We start from the raw sequence: 13200 nt of genomic DNA on the forward strand, positions 1-13200 counted from the left end.
TAATTTCATTTTTATCAAATTTGTGTAAAACGTAATTTTTCTTTTATCTTCCAGAGAATCATTTTCAGCAAGACAGTTTCTTATTAAGTATTTATGGCATTTCTCGTCCAAAATAAGAATCCCTTGAATTGCTAGTGGGGCCAGTTGACGCTGTGATACTCTAAAACTGAGCCAGGCTTTCAGGGCTGCAAATAAAAACTAGCCTGAAAACAAAGAGACCTAATGAATGATTGTTTCAAAAGGTTGGCTTTTGTACATTGTACAGCCTACAACTGCAGCTCTAACCACTGAATTAACCTAAAAAATATAGAATTATCTTACAGACATCAATTACTTAAATGGCCATTTGGTTAATTTTATTTCCACATCATAACATAAAAAATAATTGTAATATTAATTTTAAAAGACAAGATTCATCCTTGACCTTGCAACTAGCACCTCAAGGTCTCCTTAGTCGTTTATCTGGAGATATCAATTAATGAAACAGTCTTCATTCACAAAGTCTAAAGCTCTAGTAACTACCTTGACATTAGAGTTTTTGTTAAAGCTCTATATCTATTTTTCTTCCAAACTGCAAAAACGACGTAAGCATGAAACCATCCTGCTTCTCAGCAGAGGGCGATACAGATAAAACCCTATTAAAAAGGTATTTGTAATTTAATAGTGTTATTAATACCTACCGTGATATGGTAAATTCGTTTGTAAATCAATCAAATTATCTTTTTTTTTTTTGTTAAATCCAGCCTATTGAAAAATATATCACCATGAAGAAGTTCAGGTCATTGTTTTCCAACAATTCCCAAATTGGCCTAATACACCCAGAGGTAACAAAGGACTAGCAAATTCCAGCTTTATCATGTCTCCTTCAACACTACCACAACCCCTGAATTTAAAACCTCACGATTGTAGAATCACAATAATCCTCTGCAGGCATCTCCAGTATTGAACTTTGAGAAAACGCCCAAAAGAAAACAAAGAGAAATGTATGAAAATGTTTTATTTCATTAGATGTAAAGTTCCATTGCCCACTGACTGAGCTACAAAGCAGGATTTTACTTTTCTCAACATGTTCAACTGTTGACAAATCTGACCCAACACTGACCCAGACTCAAAATAATCTCCGACTGGTCCAATTCCACTGAAGACACCCGTAAAACCTTTTGTTAAAGTGTGGTCAGCTTCAGTTTTCATGCTTCACCAGACCAATGATGTCATAAAGCAAGTAACAGGCGTCACTGATAGAAAAGTTCTTCAAAACTGGAACGTAGAGATTTTCCGTCGTTTCATAAAATTCAAGGGGAATGGCAGTAAATGTAGCGGTTTTGTTCCCAAAAGTCAAACTGATTACAACTGATTTTTGCTCGTATACTTGAAAATACTCCAGTCTTCTGCTCAGGTTATTGCTTTAAAGGAATCTAGTGTGGTTAAATCTGGCCTGTACGATGGAAGAGTAACCATAAACCCTCACTACATTAACTCTGATGCAAAAGCCTTCGTTCATATCACAATCCTTGTCATTACTTCACTGTCAATTTTGTTACCTTTTTTAGTTTGTCATTTCACAAGTGAGACAAATTTATAATTTAACCCTTTACTGCACAGTTAAGAAAAAATATGTATGATGACATGATTTTAAATGTTAAAGGTCCATTTTTTATAAAGCGCTGAATGAATAAACTCGTCTTCTCTCATCATTAAGACACGAAAGAGGTGACAAAGTGCTTGTAAACTTTTCAATAAAATATCTGAATATTCATTTTTACTACAAATTCTAATTTAGATATAAACAAGTTTAGATAACTTGTTGTAGCTTTGTTGCCAAAGGGAAACATCATGTGACTGCGCAGTCGGACCATCCTATTCAAACAGGAGAATCCATGAAGTGCTTAGAGAAAGAAACATTGAGTTCATGAATATGAGCCACGTTTCTGTTGATACTATCCAATATTTCTTCACCTGCAGCTGAATTACAAAAATACAGACTGATCCAATCCCAATAATGCCCACTGTAAGCTTCAGTTTTACTTGAAAAGGAAAAAAAACACAAACATTATGAGGACCAAAGGATTTGGCACTAGTCGCACGCGCACCATTTGGCAACAAGTCTTCTCAAAGATGTAAAACTACTTGCAAATATTCTTTATTTCCTACTGAAGTCAGGGAGGAAAGAGCAACATGGTACTTTTAATGAATGCAGTAAAGGGTTAAGCCTCCGTGTAGGATCCAAAAATCATTGGTTTAATTAGTGAAAACAGCTCTGTTAGATGTACACTGGGCAGAGAGTGTGGGGCAATTTGTCATGTGTTCTCTTGCTTCTCTTTGGGGTCTTGCATGTGTGGAAAGGCAGTGCTCGTTTATTCTGCAGCTTCTGTGTCCTCGGTCGGCTGTCCAGTTGCATTTTCTGCTGTCTTTGAGGCCTGTAGGATGTGAAAAAAGCAGGTTCAGATCAGTGAGGTAACAAGGAGGTGATGGGAGGACAGCATTTGGGTTTGTTAGAATCATAATTTACCTTCTTTTTCTTTTTCTTCTGTGTTTTACGGCTTGCAGAGCTTTGTAGTAAAGTCTGGGGGAGAGCAGAGATGTTTCAGTATAAAAGGGAACGAGATGTTCAATGGGTATGACAAAGACACTTGACACAGAGTGAAGTGAATTCATGATCTTACCCGTAGCTCTGCATCCTGAACTTCATGCTCTGACTTGTAGAGCTCTGGATCGAAGGGTCCATTGGTGATTCTGTGAGGCCCGTTGGCCATCAGCAGCACCGTGAACTTAAACTGAGCTACACACTCTCCTGAGGACAAAGACACAGGAGGAGGGGGGGCGTTGAATAAACAGGGAGAGCTGTTAAAAGCAAAAACGATATGAAGTGGAGAGGTAAACACTCACCCTCTTTCTCGTGTAGCACGCTGAAGGGCTGTACCAGTTCATGTTTGGCACACTCCACCAAACCCAGACGGGCTTTGGCCTCATCCTCAAACGCCCTGATGGAAAATGGATGGCAGTATTGGGTAACTGCTTGAGCCAGAGTTTATCAATATTCAACAATGTATTTAAAATTTCAGCAGGTAGCAGACTATGCATATTAGTTGTTCCACACAAATTGTGGTGTTCATACCGTAGAGTAAAGGGCATGGCATCAAAGCGTCGTTCCACTTCACTGAAGAATGTACGGGAAGTTTTCATCTTCAAGCCGTACTGCTTACTGGGGTCCCTCTTATAGATGGTGGTCCTCAGACCTCCATCTCTAGCCTGATTGAAAAAAAGATAGTTAAAAATGGCTTATTTCTGCTGCATGGTTTGGCTCGACTTGACTGACTTTCAGTACCAGTTTCTTTTCTCTATTTCCTTTACCATTCTGAATAGTACCCCCTCAGTGCACTGAATACTTTTTTTCAGCAACCAAAGAGAGGAATAACTGCACTTTGTAAATTGTGCAGGGTGGTGTGTGTGGTGTTCACCATTTGTTTGCAGGCTGCAATTTTCTAAAATCTTGGGGCGAATAAATGGAAAAAAAATGTGGTAGCTATTGACAGTAGCTAGACTATTTAAAAATGGTGGGATTATGCAGCATGTCCTGGGTAACACTAACAACAAGTTCTCTCTGACCACAATCAGTGGTTACCAGTAGAGCTCTGATTCTCCTCCTGAGCCTGAATGGACCTGACCCATCCCTGTCTAGCTCTGGCTGGGCCGGGCTGTAATTTTTCCATATTCCCTGGGGCTTGAATCTGACAGATGTCATTGACTATGGCTATGAGTTTTAATTGACACTAAACACACGAAGTGGCGCAGCTCTCCCTGCAAAAGCATAAAATGACAGACTCATGAATTAACAGATGGAAGAGAAGAAGTGGTGTGAGGAAACATGTCAGTCCCTGGCTTCTAATAAATGTTTCAATATATAAAAAAATATTATTGTTTCATATAATACATTTTTTTACAGCAGGAATTCAGGTGATCAATCAGGATCGGGCAGAAAACTGTTGCCTGTGGCTTGGACAGAAACCATGTAGGTTCATGTGGGGTTTGACCTGATTTTTTGGGCCCGATCGGAGTTCTGGTTTTTGGTGATTTAGCCCCACCTCCTAGCATTGGCTCAGCTAGGTTGGAACCTTGACCTAGGTGCTACCATTAAATGTAGGGATGCACCGAATATATTCGGCTGAATATTGCAAAAAAACACACACATTCGGTATTTGGTGGAATAAGTTAAAAGCAAGGCCGAATAATAGCGGCGTTTTGATAACACAATCAAACGGCGTGCCATGGCGGGCGGAATAAAATGTCGGTAGTGTGGCGATCTGTCCGTCACGGCACTCGCATTTGCGACTAAAAATAGTTTTGAGCGGGCAAAATAGGCTTAAATAGGCTTACTGGGCGACGGAGAAGTCGGTTCCAATAATATCCTCTTCTTGGTGTCACGACTGCCCAGAAGTACCTGAACAGCCGAGCCAGCCAAACACAGGTATGTGATGTGTCAGAGGAGAAACGAGCCTTTCACATTTCTCTCTTTCTGGCATTAACGGCCCACAAACCTCACCGCACTTTAGGGACTGTTCATTACTTATGAAGGGACTGTCAGGGGAGGAGGGTGGCTGGTTGATTTTTATTTTATTTATTTATTTTATTTTGACCCCCCCCCTATGTTAATCACTTATTGATGCTGTTTTTGAAGTATGAATAAGTCAGTAAGTAATTTATTCCATTGAAATATCATTGATGTATTATAAAAAAGTGATTTATCTTTTCATAAATGACAAAAGGCACATCTGCCTCATTTTCGCTCTGGTATCGTGATACTACTCAGAACCATGATATTTTCATTGGTATTGCACAGTGGGTCCCAATTTTGGTACTGTGACAACACTAATCTGGAGGGGGTTCATCTGCAAAAACTAATGAAAAACTAAACAATGATATTCAGTATTCGGTACTCAGTATTCGGCCAAGTGTTTAATAATATTTGGCTTCGGCCGCAAATTTTCATTTCAGTGCATCCCTAATTAAATGTACCAGGTACTATCCACAACTTTTGCAGAAAACAGCAAACCACAAAAGAGCAAGTCGAGTTGAGTAGAGCTGTGCTGCACCATGTAGTGGAACTGTTTGTCTGTTCTTTACACAAACAAGTTTATTAGCTACACTTTTAGTAATGACAGCTAATGAATAAAGATGAGAGGACACTGACCTTCCCTTCTCCAGTGCTAATCAAGACATCCACAGCATAGACTTCATGTACCTCAAACTCTGCTTTCTCATGGTCCTTTCTGAAAATGAGAGTTGACAGCAGCCACTGAAAAAAAGTGACTTATTTTGCACTTGATTTGTCGATGCAATACATCAGTTCTTCTGATAAATCACAAATCTCACTGTGAACACCTCAATATGACTACTGGTGCTTTCATAATATATTTACGCAATAAGATTTTTGATACATAATCACCAGTAATGTGGCTATAATGACTAAGTGCGTAAAGACAAATAGAACAGCTAGAACAGGCTGATAAGTTCAGGAAATTACATCACACTTAGGATATAATGCTGACCTGAGACCCACAGATCGTCTCAGGTCCCTCCCCCCTCCTCCTGTGTAAAAAGTAACTAAAGGTACCTTTGCTGGTCTGTCGGGTTCTGAATGATGGTCTTCTCTCCATCTATGACATGCTGCTTTAGCTGATGAGACAGCATACCTTTAAAACACAGAGCAAGGCAGGAAAGGTGATATTAAGACAGGGAAAGTGAGCCTTTTTCACAAAAACATCCACTTCAATGTTATGAATCTGTAAAAATCATCGTCAACATAATATATATATATATATATATATATATATATATATATATATATATATATATATATATACATACACACACACACACACACACACACACACATACACAGTACAGGCCAAAAGTTTGGACACACCTTCTCATTCAATGCGTTTTCTTTATTTTCATGACTATTTACATTGTAGATTCTCACTGAAGGAATCAAAACTATGAATGAACACATGTGGAGTTATGTACTTAACAAAAAAAGGTGAAATAACTGAAAACATGTTTTATATTCTAGTTTCTTCAAAATAGCCACCCTTTGCTCTGATTACTGCTTTGCACACTCTTGGCATTCTCTCCATGAGCTTCAAGAGGTAGTCACCTGAAATGGTTTCCACTTCACAGGTGTGCCTTATCAGGGTTAATTAGTGGAATTTCTTGCTTTATCAATGGGGTTGGGACCATCAGTTGTGTTGTGCAGAAGTCAGGTTAATACACAGCCGACAGCCCTATTGGACAACTGTTAAAATTCATATTATGGCAAGAACCAATCAGCTAACTAAAGAAAAATCAGTGGCCATCATTACTTTAAGAAATGAAGGTCAGTCAGTCCGGAAAATTGCAAAAACTTTAAATGTGTCCCCAAGTGGAGTCGCAAAAACCAACAAGCGCTACAACGAAACTGGCACACATGAGGACCGAGCCAGGAAAGGAAGACCAAGAGTCACCTCTGCTTCTGAGGATAAGTTCATCCGAGTCACCAGCCTCAGAAATCGCAAGTTAACAGCAGCTCAGATCAGAGACCAGATGAATGCCACACAGAGTTCTAGCAGCAGACCCATCTCTAGAACAACTGTTAAGAGGAGACTGCGAATCAGGCCTTCATGGTCAAATAGCTGCTAGGAAACCACTGCTAAGGAGAGGCAACAAGCAGAAGAGATTTGTTTGGGCCAAGAAACACAAGGAATGGACATTAGACCAGTGGAAATCTGTGCTTTGGTCTGATGAGTCCAAATTTGAGATCTTTGGTTCCAACCGCCATGTCTTTGTGAGGCAGAAAAGGTGAGCGGATGGATTCCACATGCCTGGTTCCCACTGTGAAGCATGGAGGAGGAGGTGTGATGGTGTGGGGGTGTTTTGCTGGTGACACTGTTGGGGATTTATTCAAAATTGAAGGCACACTGAACCAGCATGGCTACCACAGCATCCTGCAGCGACATGCCATCCCATCCGGTTTGCGTTTAGTTGGACGATCATTTATTTTTCAACAGGACAATGACCCCAAACACACCTCCAGGCTGTGTAAGGGCTATTTGACCAAGAAGGAGAGTGATGGAGTGCTGCGGCAGATGACCTGGCCTCCACAGTCACTGGACCTGAACCCAATCGAGATGGTTTGGGGTGAGCTGGACCGCAGAGTGAAGGCAAAGGGGCCAACAAGTGCTAAACACCTCTGGGAACTCCTTCAAGACTGTTGGAAAACCATTTCAGGTGAACTACCTCTTGAAGCTCATGGAGAGAATGCCAAGAGTGTGCAAAGCAGTAATCAGAGCAAAGGGTGGCTATTTTGAAGAAACTAGAATATAAAACATGTTTTCAGTTATTTCACCTTTTTTTCTTAAGTACATAACTCCACATGTGTTCATTCATAGTTTTGATGCCTTCAGTGAGAATCTACAATGTAAATAGTCATGAAAATAAAGAAAACGCATTGAATGTTTGGGTCTCATCAGCCTTGATGCGTCAAGCCAAAATGGTATGGTTAGGTTTACATAGCTTTTGTGATTTTTTCCGTCTTGTGTGTGCACCCCTTTCCCATTGCCAATGCTTCCTCTGCTGATTGATAATGATCTGCTCTAATAAGTCGCCATATATGACTCCCAATCTGTTTTCTGCTGCTTTGACCGTACTACTCGTATTACTTTCAGTAACAGTTCAACCTCACCGTCAGTCAAGAGAAATCCAAGGTCTCACTTTCCACTATTTTCGTAGTATTTTCTGATACTAAGCAACCAACCACAGAGTAAACAATCTGCTTCCTGTTTACACTGGCACACATGTGACTAGTGTACATAAATGGTAGCTTAATATGCGTTTTAAGACGTGTTGATGGAAGACATTTTTTTCTGAAACCATGATAAAACGTTTGTGTGTGGAAATAATTTTCATTTTAAAATGAAAACACATTAGTATGGATGTGGCATCAGAAGCACAAACTTTGACCAGACACTCACCCTCAATTGGTGAGCATTTGAACGACTGAGCAATCTTGTTCCAGGCTTCTGTCACTTGGGTGTTCTGAGAAACAGAAAAATGCATTTCTTTACTTTCACATGCCAAATACAGTTTTGCACTCACCGGCCAATTAAAATGAGGGAAGAGCAGCAGAGAAAAAACTGTTGGAGGAGATGCAGTAAATTTCACACACTTACACAAGCCAGTTTTAATGCTTAAGAATCATTTTAAGGGCCATCTAAATCTAGTATTGAGCCAGAGCCAGCTATGGTAAAGAAAGTAACTCAGCATTATGGCTGACATAGAGGACAGTGAGGAAGTGGTTCCTGTACCTGGTTACCAGGTTTAACAAGGCGGAGAGCTGCTTCTGCACACAGATGGGCCGCTTTGATTACATCAGCTTTCCTTCCAGTGATAGGGTTCTCCTGCAGAAATAAGACACAGCGAGAAGAGGACTTAAATAAGTGCTCCAGCAAGAGGACACAAACTGAAGACTGAAGCAGCATTTTAAAAAAGGCCCTCACCTTACTGGCTCCCACCACAAAGCTATGGGCAACATTGGCGATGAAGCCGTCAACGTGAACTCCTAGATCTCTACACAAAGTCAGAGGAAAAGAAGAGATGAGAGTATGAAATAATGATAAAACAAATTAAACTGATCCTGTGTCAGATTCATTGCAAGTTTAACTGCCACCCATCTGTCAAGATTAATATAATGATACCAATCAATCAAATCAAGTCTGGAAGGGCAAAATGTCAACTATCTTCCACTTTGGAAAGTTAGACTAATAAAGACTAAAGAATAAAAGAAGGTCAGACAAAAAATAAAACAATTTAATCTGTTATGGCCATTAAACGGAAGATATACTCCAAGGTGAATTTATTTTTGGCTGTACATCAGCTGGAATACAGTGAAGGACTTATTGTGAATTCAAGGGGGCACCACTACTGGCTGTAATAAATTGAACAGACAGAAGGTTAGGCTATGAGTGCGTGAAACGTGAGAAACATACAAACCTAGTGTGAAACCACATCACCACAAAATACAATGAACATTTTTAAAATATCCCAAATTCACACGCAGCACAAAAGACGACAGAGGAACATACAGACAGAAACATACGTGGCAACACAACAACTAAGATGAGCTGACTTCCTGTTTCAAAGCACATTAGAAAAATGTGATAAGTATAATAACCTTACTTGTCGTTTGCCACACAGGACAGACAGGAAGACAAGACCTTACTGATGAAGCAGACAGTCAACAGCCAAGAAAAAAACCCTCACAGACAAGCCGAGATGTCACATAGAAAAAAGGGAGGACAACACTGAGACACTGAAGACACACGGGGGGGTGACATTATTACAAAGCGTGGTGCCTACATTTTGACCAGATCCCCATCTTTAAGTGTGTAGTCAGGGTCACTCTTCAGGGGAGAGAAGTGGCAAACACAGTTATTGACTGAGACGCTGGTGGGAAAGGCAATTCCTAGAAGAGGGAAAAGAAAACCACCAAGTCTTCATTTGGACATCATCCACAAGTTTAGCAAAAAAACTATACAAGGATGGAGGGAGTGACAGAGATCACCAAAAAATCATACACTGTCATACTCTACTGCCATATTTTGGAATCCCTGTCGTCATTAAAGCTATTGAAGGTTGTGTGGACAAACACACCAACAATTTGCATGACTGCATCTAGATTCTTCTTGAGGGGTTCACCTCAGATCACCCAAGTAACAACGACTCACTATCATCTTTGGCTCACCTTTCTTCATTTCCTTTTCCTTCTTGAAGACCTTTCCAGTCTCAGCCATGATGTAGGCATCTCCCTTCTCACAGAGGCTGAGCACTGACACCCCGGGCTTGGCTGTTTCCACAACCAGACGGAGAGCCTCTGGGTGACACAAACCACAAATGATTAACTGCAGTAGAACAATAAGCATGTAGAGCAGGTAGACAACATAATGTAGTATTAATATGTCAGAAACCAGAGATCACATTTGGCATTTTCTCTGACTGTTAACACTGAGTGAAATGAGCGCTAAATGCCAAACACATGACATGATAATATTTTTTCAGGGCTCACATCAACCAACCCTAGTTTAACACCATAAGCTGTCAGGGAACTGACTCAAAAATGGGTTTTTGATAGCTTGATTACGTCAATATTACTGAACTCAAGGTGATAGTGTGAAGGAACGGGTATTGTTTAAAAAAAATACCAGTACCCTTAAAGTGATTACGATACCATCTGAGAACTTCATTTGATACCTTTTTCTACTTCATTCGATAGCCATTGTATCAATGGCTATCGAATCAATCAAGGCATCTGGGTTGTAGCTGCTGCGGTAGTGGGCCAATCAGACCGTATTAAATTGAAGAGCGCTTACAATGATTGGCTGCAAGCAAAACCATACAAATAGCAATTGTTGTCTAGATCTTGGTACAAAAAGAAGTGCAGGTATCACTTGACGGGAGAAGTTTCAATGGTACTAGGTAATTTTGGTTTCTACTTTAAAAAGGTATTGAGTACTGATACTCAGTCCTCATAGTGTGTGAATTAAGGCAAGGTTTTAAACAGGGTTGGGTGGTATGACAACTAACAATATGGGATGATATAGATTTGTCAGTCATCCATGATTTTGCAGCACCATATCAGCCAACATTAATGCAAATCAAGAACTGCTTTATAATACATGTAAATGCCACTTTGATCAATGTAATGACATAACTTAATGTTGCAATTATTTAATACACTAGGTTTGCTAAAAACACATGTTACTGTCTGGTTATTTTATCTTGAAACAGTTCCTGAAAATGAAATTATAATATTATAATCCATAACCACTAAGACAGTGGATGTTTTTCCATATCTCCCACTCCTAATTTCAAATAATAAGTAATCCTTTATTTGCAATGAATTATCAAGTATTTATTATCTGTATTTTCGACACATTACCCAGAGAAGTCAAACTGTCTGGGAGTGAGAATGCACAGACAATGATGTCATACAAGCTGTGACTTAAATCTCATTTTGTGACATACCATACCATTTATAAATTTGACAAATAAACATCAAAAGTTTATAATAAACTAACAGAGTTTAGATATGTAAGGAGGAGAGCCGTGAACATGTAGCTAACATTAAAGTGGCTCCACATTGAGAGCTACCTGCTTATCTGTTAACGTCCACTTATCATGTTTAGCTGACTGTAACGTTAGTGGGCAACAGGCTGAGCTAGCATGTTAGCTAGCTAGCACCCCACGTTAGTTAATCAGACAGACAGCTCCCTCCCGTACAGCCCTAAAACGTCAACGTTCATCAGCAGTAACAGAGGAGCTAGCATTAGCTAACACCGGCCCCGCAGTGGCTGTTAGCTATGAAGCCAGTTAGTATAGCATATGTGTGCCTCGCATGTAAACCACATGGCTGCTGCAGCTGCTGCTGTGTGGGGGAACTAACGTTAGCTGGCTGCACGACAGGCCAGATAGAGCTGGTCATCTCACCGCGTCACCAACGGCTGCTCGTTTAAATTCACTTACGGTTGGCGATGTCACCACCCATCTTGTACTTGGTGACCACCAGGTCCTCGGCTATGGTCTGCTCTTGCTCCTCGTCGGACATCTTGGCAGTGAAGTTTCAGTCACTAGTTAGCCCTGAACAGCGACAGCTCCCCGCGGCTCAGCTCGGCTCTGACGGCCGCTGCTAACACCGGCCTCCCGCTGCCCTTCAAGTCCCTCCCACTTTACCGTGACGCCGACGACGTCACATCGACCCCGACCCGCCAAAACGCAGGGCTGTTCAGATGTTCCCTGAAATATCTTGTGGCAGTGGCTGCAGTATTGTGTCAAGTCGTTGTTTAACTATTACAATGTTGTTGTTTCAGTGTTTTATGTTTTTCTGTCATGTGCCCATATGAACATTTAAACAGGGATAATTAGGGATACACAATAATATCAGCATGTCATTGGTTTTGGCTGATATTGGCTGTAAAATGAAGTATTGAAATTAGCCAACCTGCTTTTTCTTAATTAGCACAATAAATGAATATTACAAAGATTGAAAAGAACTGTATTTCTTGTATGGCGGCATGGTGGTCCAGTGATTAGCCTTGTCACATCACAGCAAGTGGGTTCCTGGGTTTGAACCCCAGGGTGGGGGAGCCCTTCTGTGTGGAGTTTGCATGTTCTCCCCATATCAGCGTGAGTTTTCTCTGGGTACTCCAGCTTCCTCCTACAGTCCAAAGACATGCAGGTTAATTTGTGACTCTAAATTGGCTGTAGGTGTGAATGTGAGCATGAATGTGTTAGCCCTGTGATAGTCTGTCCAAGGTGCCAGCTGGGATAGGCTCCAGTCCCCCATGTGGCCCTTAACAGGATAAGCAGTTACGGAAAATGAATGAAATGGCTGTATTTCATGTCTCCATCTGCTAAGGGTATGTGTAATATAATGTTAATTCCACAACAGAACCACAACTTGATGACTAAAATTAAGTTGGGAAAAAATTGTATATATCGATATTGGTATTGGTCATCGGTCAAATCAGATGTTATTTATTGGCATATTGGATATAGGCAAAAAATCCAATATTGTGCATCCTTAGGAATAATTCCTCCTCTCGCTACTGGCCATTAAAGGCCCTGACACACCAAGCTGACAGTCAGCTGTAGGTCAATGCTGGGCCATCGGTGAGCATCTGTATTGTGGTGTGTCCCACACCGTTACCCCTTGTCAGCATCCATTGGCTTTTTTTGGCTGATTCAGCATGTTGAATCAGTGACAGCAGAGCCCATCTGAGAGTGAGATCACTCTGATAGGCAGTTCAACTCAGTTCAGAGGTGAGGAGAGTAAACAAACAGCTAAAGGCGAGACAAAATCTTGTTAAAGTAAGATTTTTTTTCTTCAGCCATAGAGTTCTTTAGCAGAAACATTTCCTGATGGTTTGTGTTATTGTTCACTGGCACATGGTAAATGTTTTGTTCGTTCAGCACTGGATTGTGTTGTTAATGTGCTAACTGGCTGACTAGTGTCAAGGCGGTCTATTGGTTTCCCTTTTTGAATGACAGATATAGACTAACGCTGACTGCTGGTGTGGACAGTTATTTCCTCTCACACAGGCGCAGTACATACCTGCTGGTTTGCTGTCGGCTGTAGTCTTTGCGGTATGTGCAACTTTTTTTTACCAAGAC

At 40.7% G+C, this 13200-nt stretch overlaps 1 protein-coding gene across 1 annotated transcript; it reads right to left on the bottom strand.

Annotated features, from left to right (window-relative positions):
- Positions 1-982: 982 nt before the first annotated feature.
- On the bottom strand, positions 983-11739 carry pa2g4a (proliferation-associated 2G4, a). Its single transcript, XM_049582818.1, has 13 exons — positions 11554-11739; positions 9776-9904; positions 9391-9496; positions 8532-8601; positions 8340-8432; positions 8007-8070; positions 5612-5690; positions 5189-5267; positions 3116-3249; positions 2887-2981; positions 2664-2791; positions 2510-2563; positions 983-2417 (listed from the first exon to the last, which is right to left on the bottom strand). The coding sequence occupies exons 1-13, from the start codon at positions 11633-11635 to the stop codon at positions 2355-2357; spliced, it is 1176 nt and encodes a 391-aa protein (XP_049438775.1). The 5' UTR covers positions 11636-11739; the 3' UTR covers positions 983-2354.
- Positions 11740-13200: the final 1461 nt, after the last annotated feature.

The sequence above is a fragment of the Epinephelus fuscoguttatus genome, linkage group LG1 (genome assembly GCF_011397635.1).
Source record: "Epinephelus fuscoguttatus linkage group LG1, E.fuscoguttatus.final_Chr_v1".
Classification (NCBI taxonomy): Eukaryota; Metazoa; Chordata; class Actinopteri; order Perciformes; family Serranidae; genus Epinephelus; species Epinephelus fuscoguttatus.

Bases quoted from the DNA above. Each gene is read 5' to 3' on its own strand.
- pa2g4a (XM_049582818.1), bottom strand. From the start codon at position 11,635: ATGTCCGACGAGGAGCAAGAGCAGACCATAGCCGAGGACCTGGTGGTC. The intron at 8,433-8,531 runs GTGAGGGCCTTT...TTATTTCTGCAG, and splicing joins TTGTGGTGGGAGCCAGTAAG to GAGAACCCTATCACTGGAAG. The intron at 3,250-5,188 runs GTCAGTGTCCTC...TTTTTCAATCAG, and splicing joins TTAGCACTGGAGAAGGGAAG to GCTAGAGATGGAGGTCTGAG.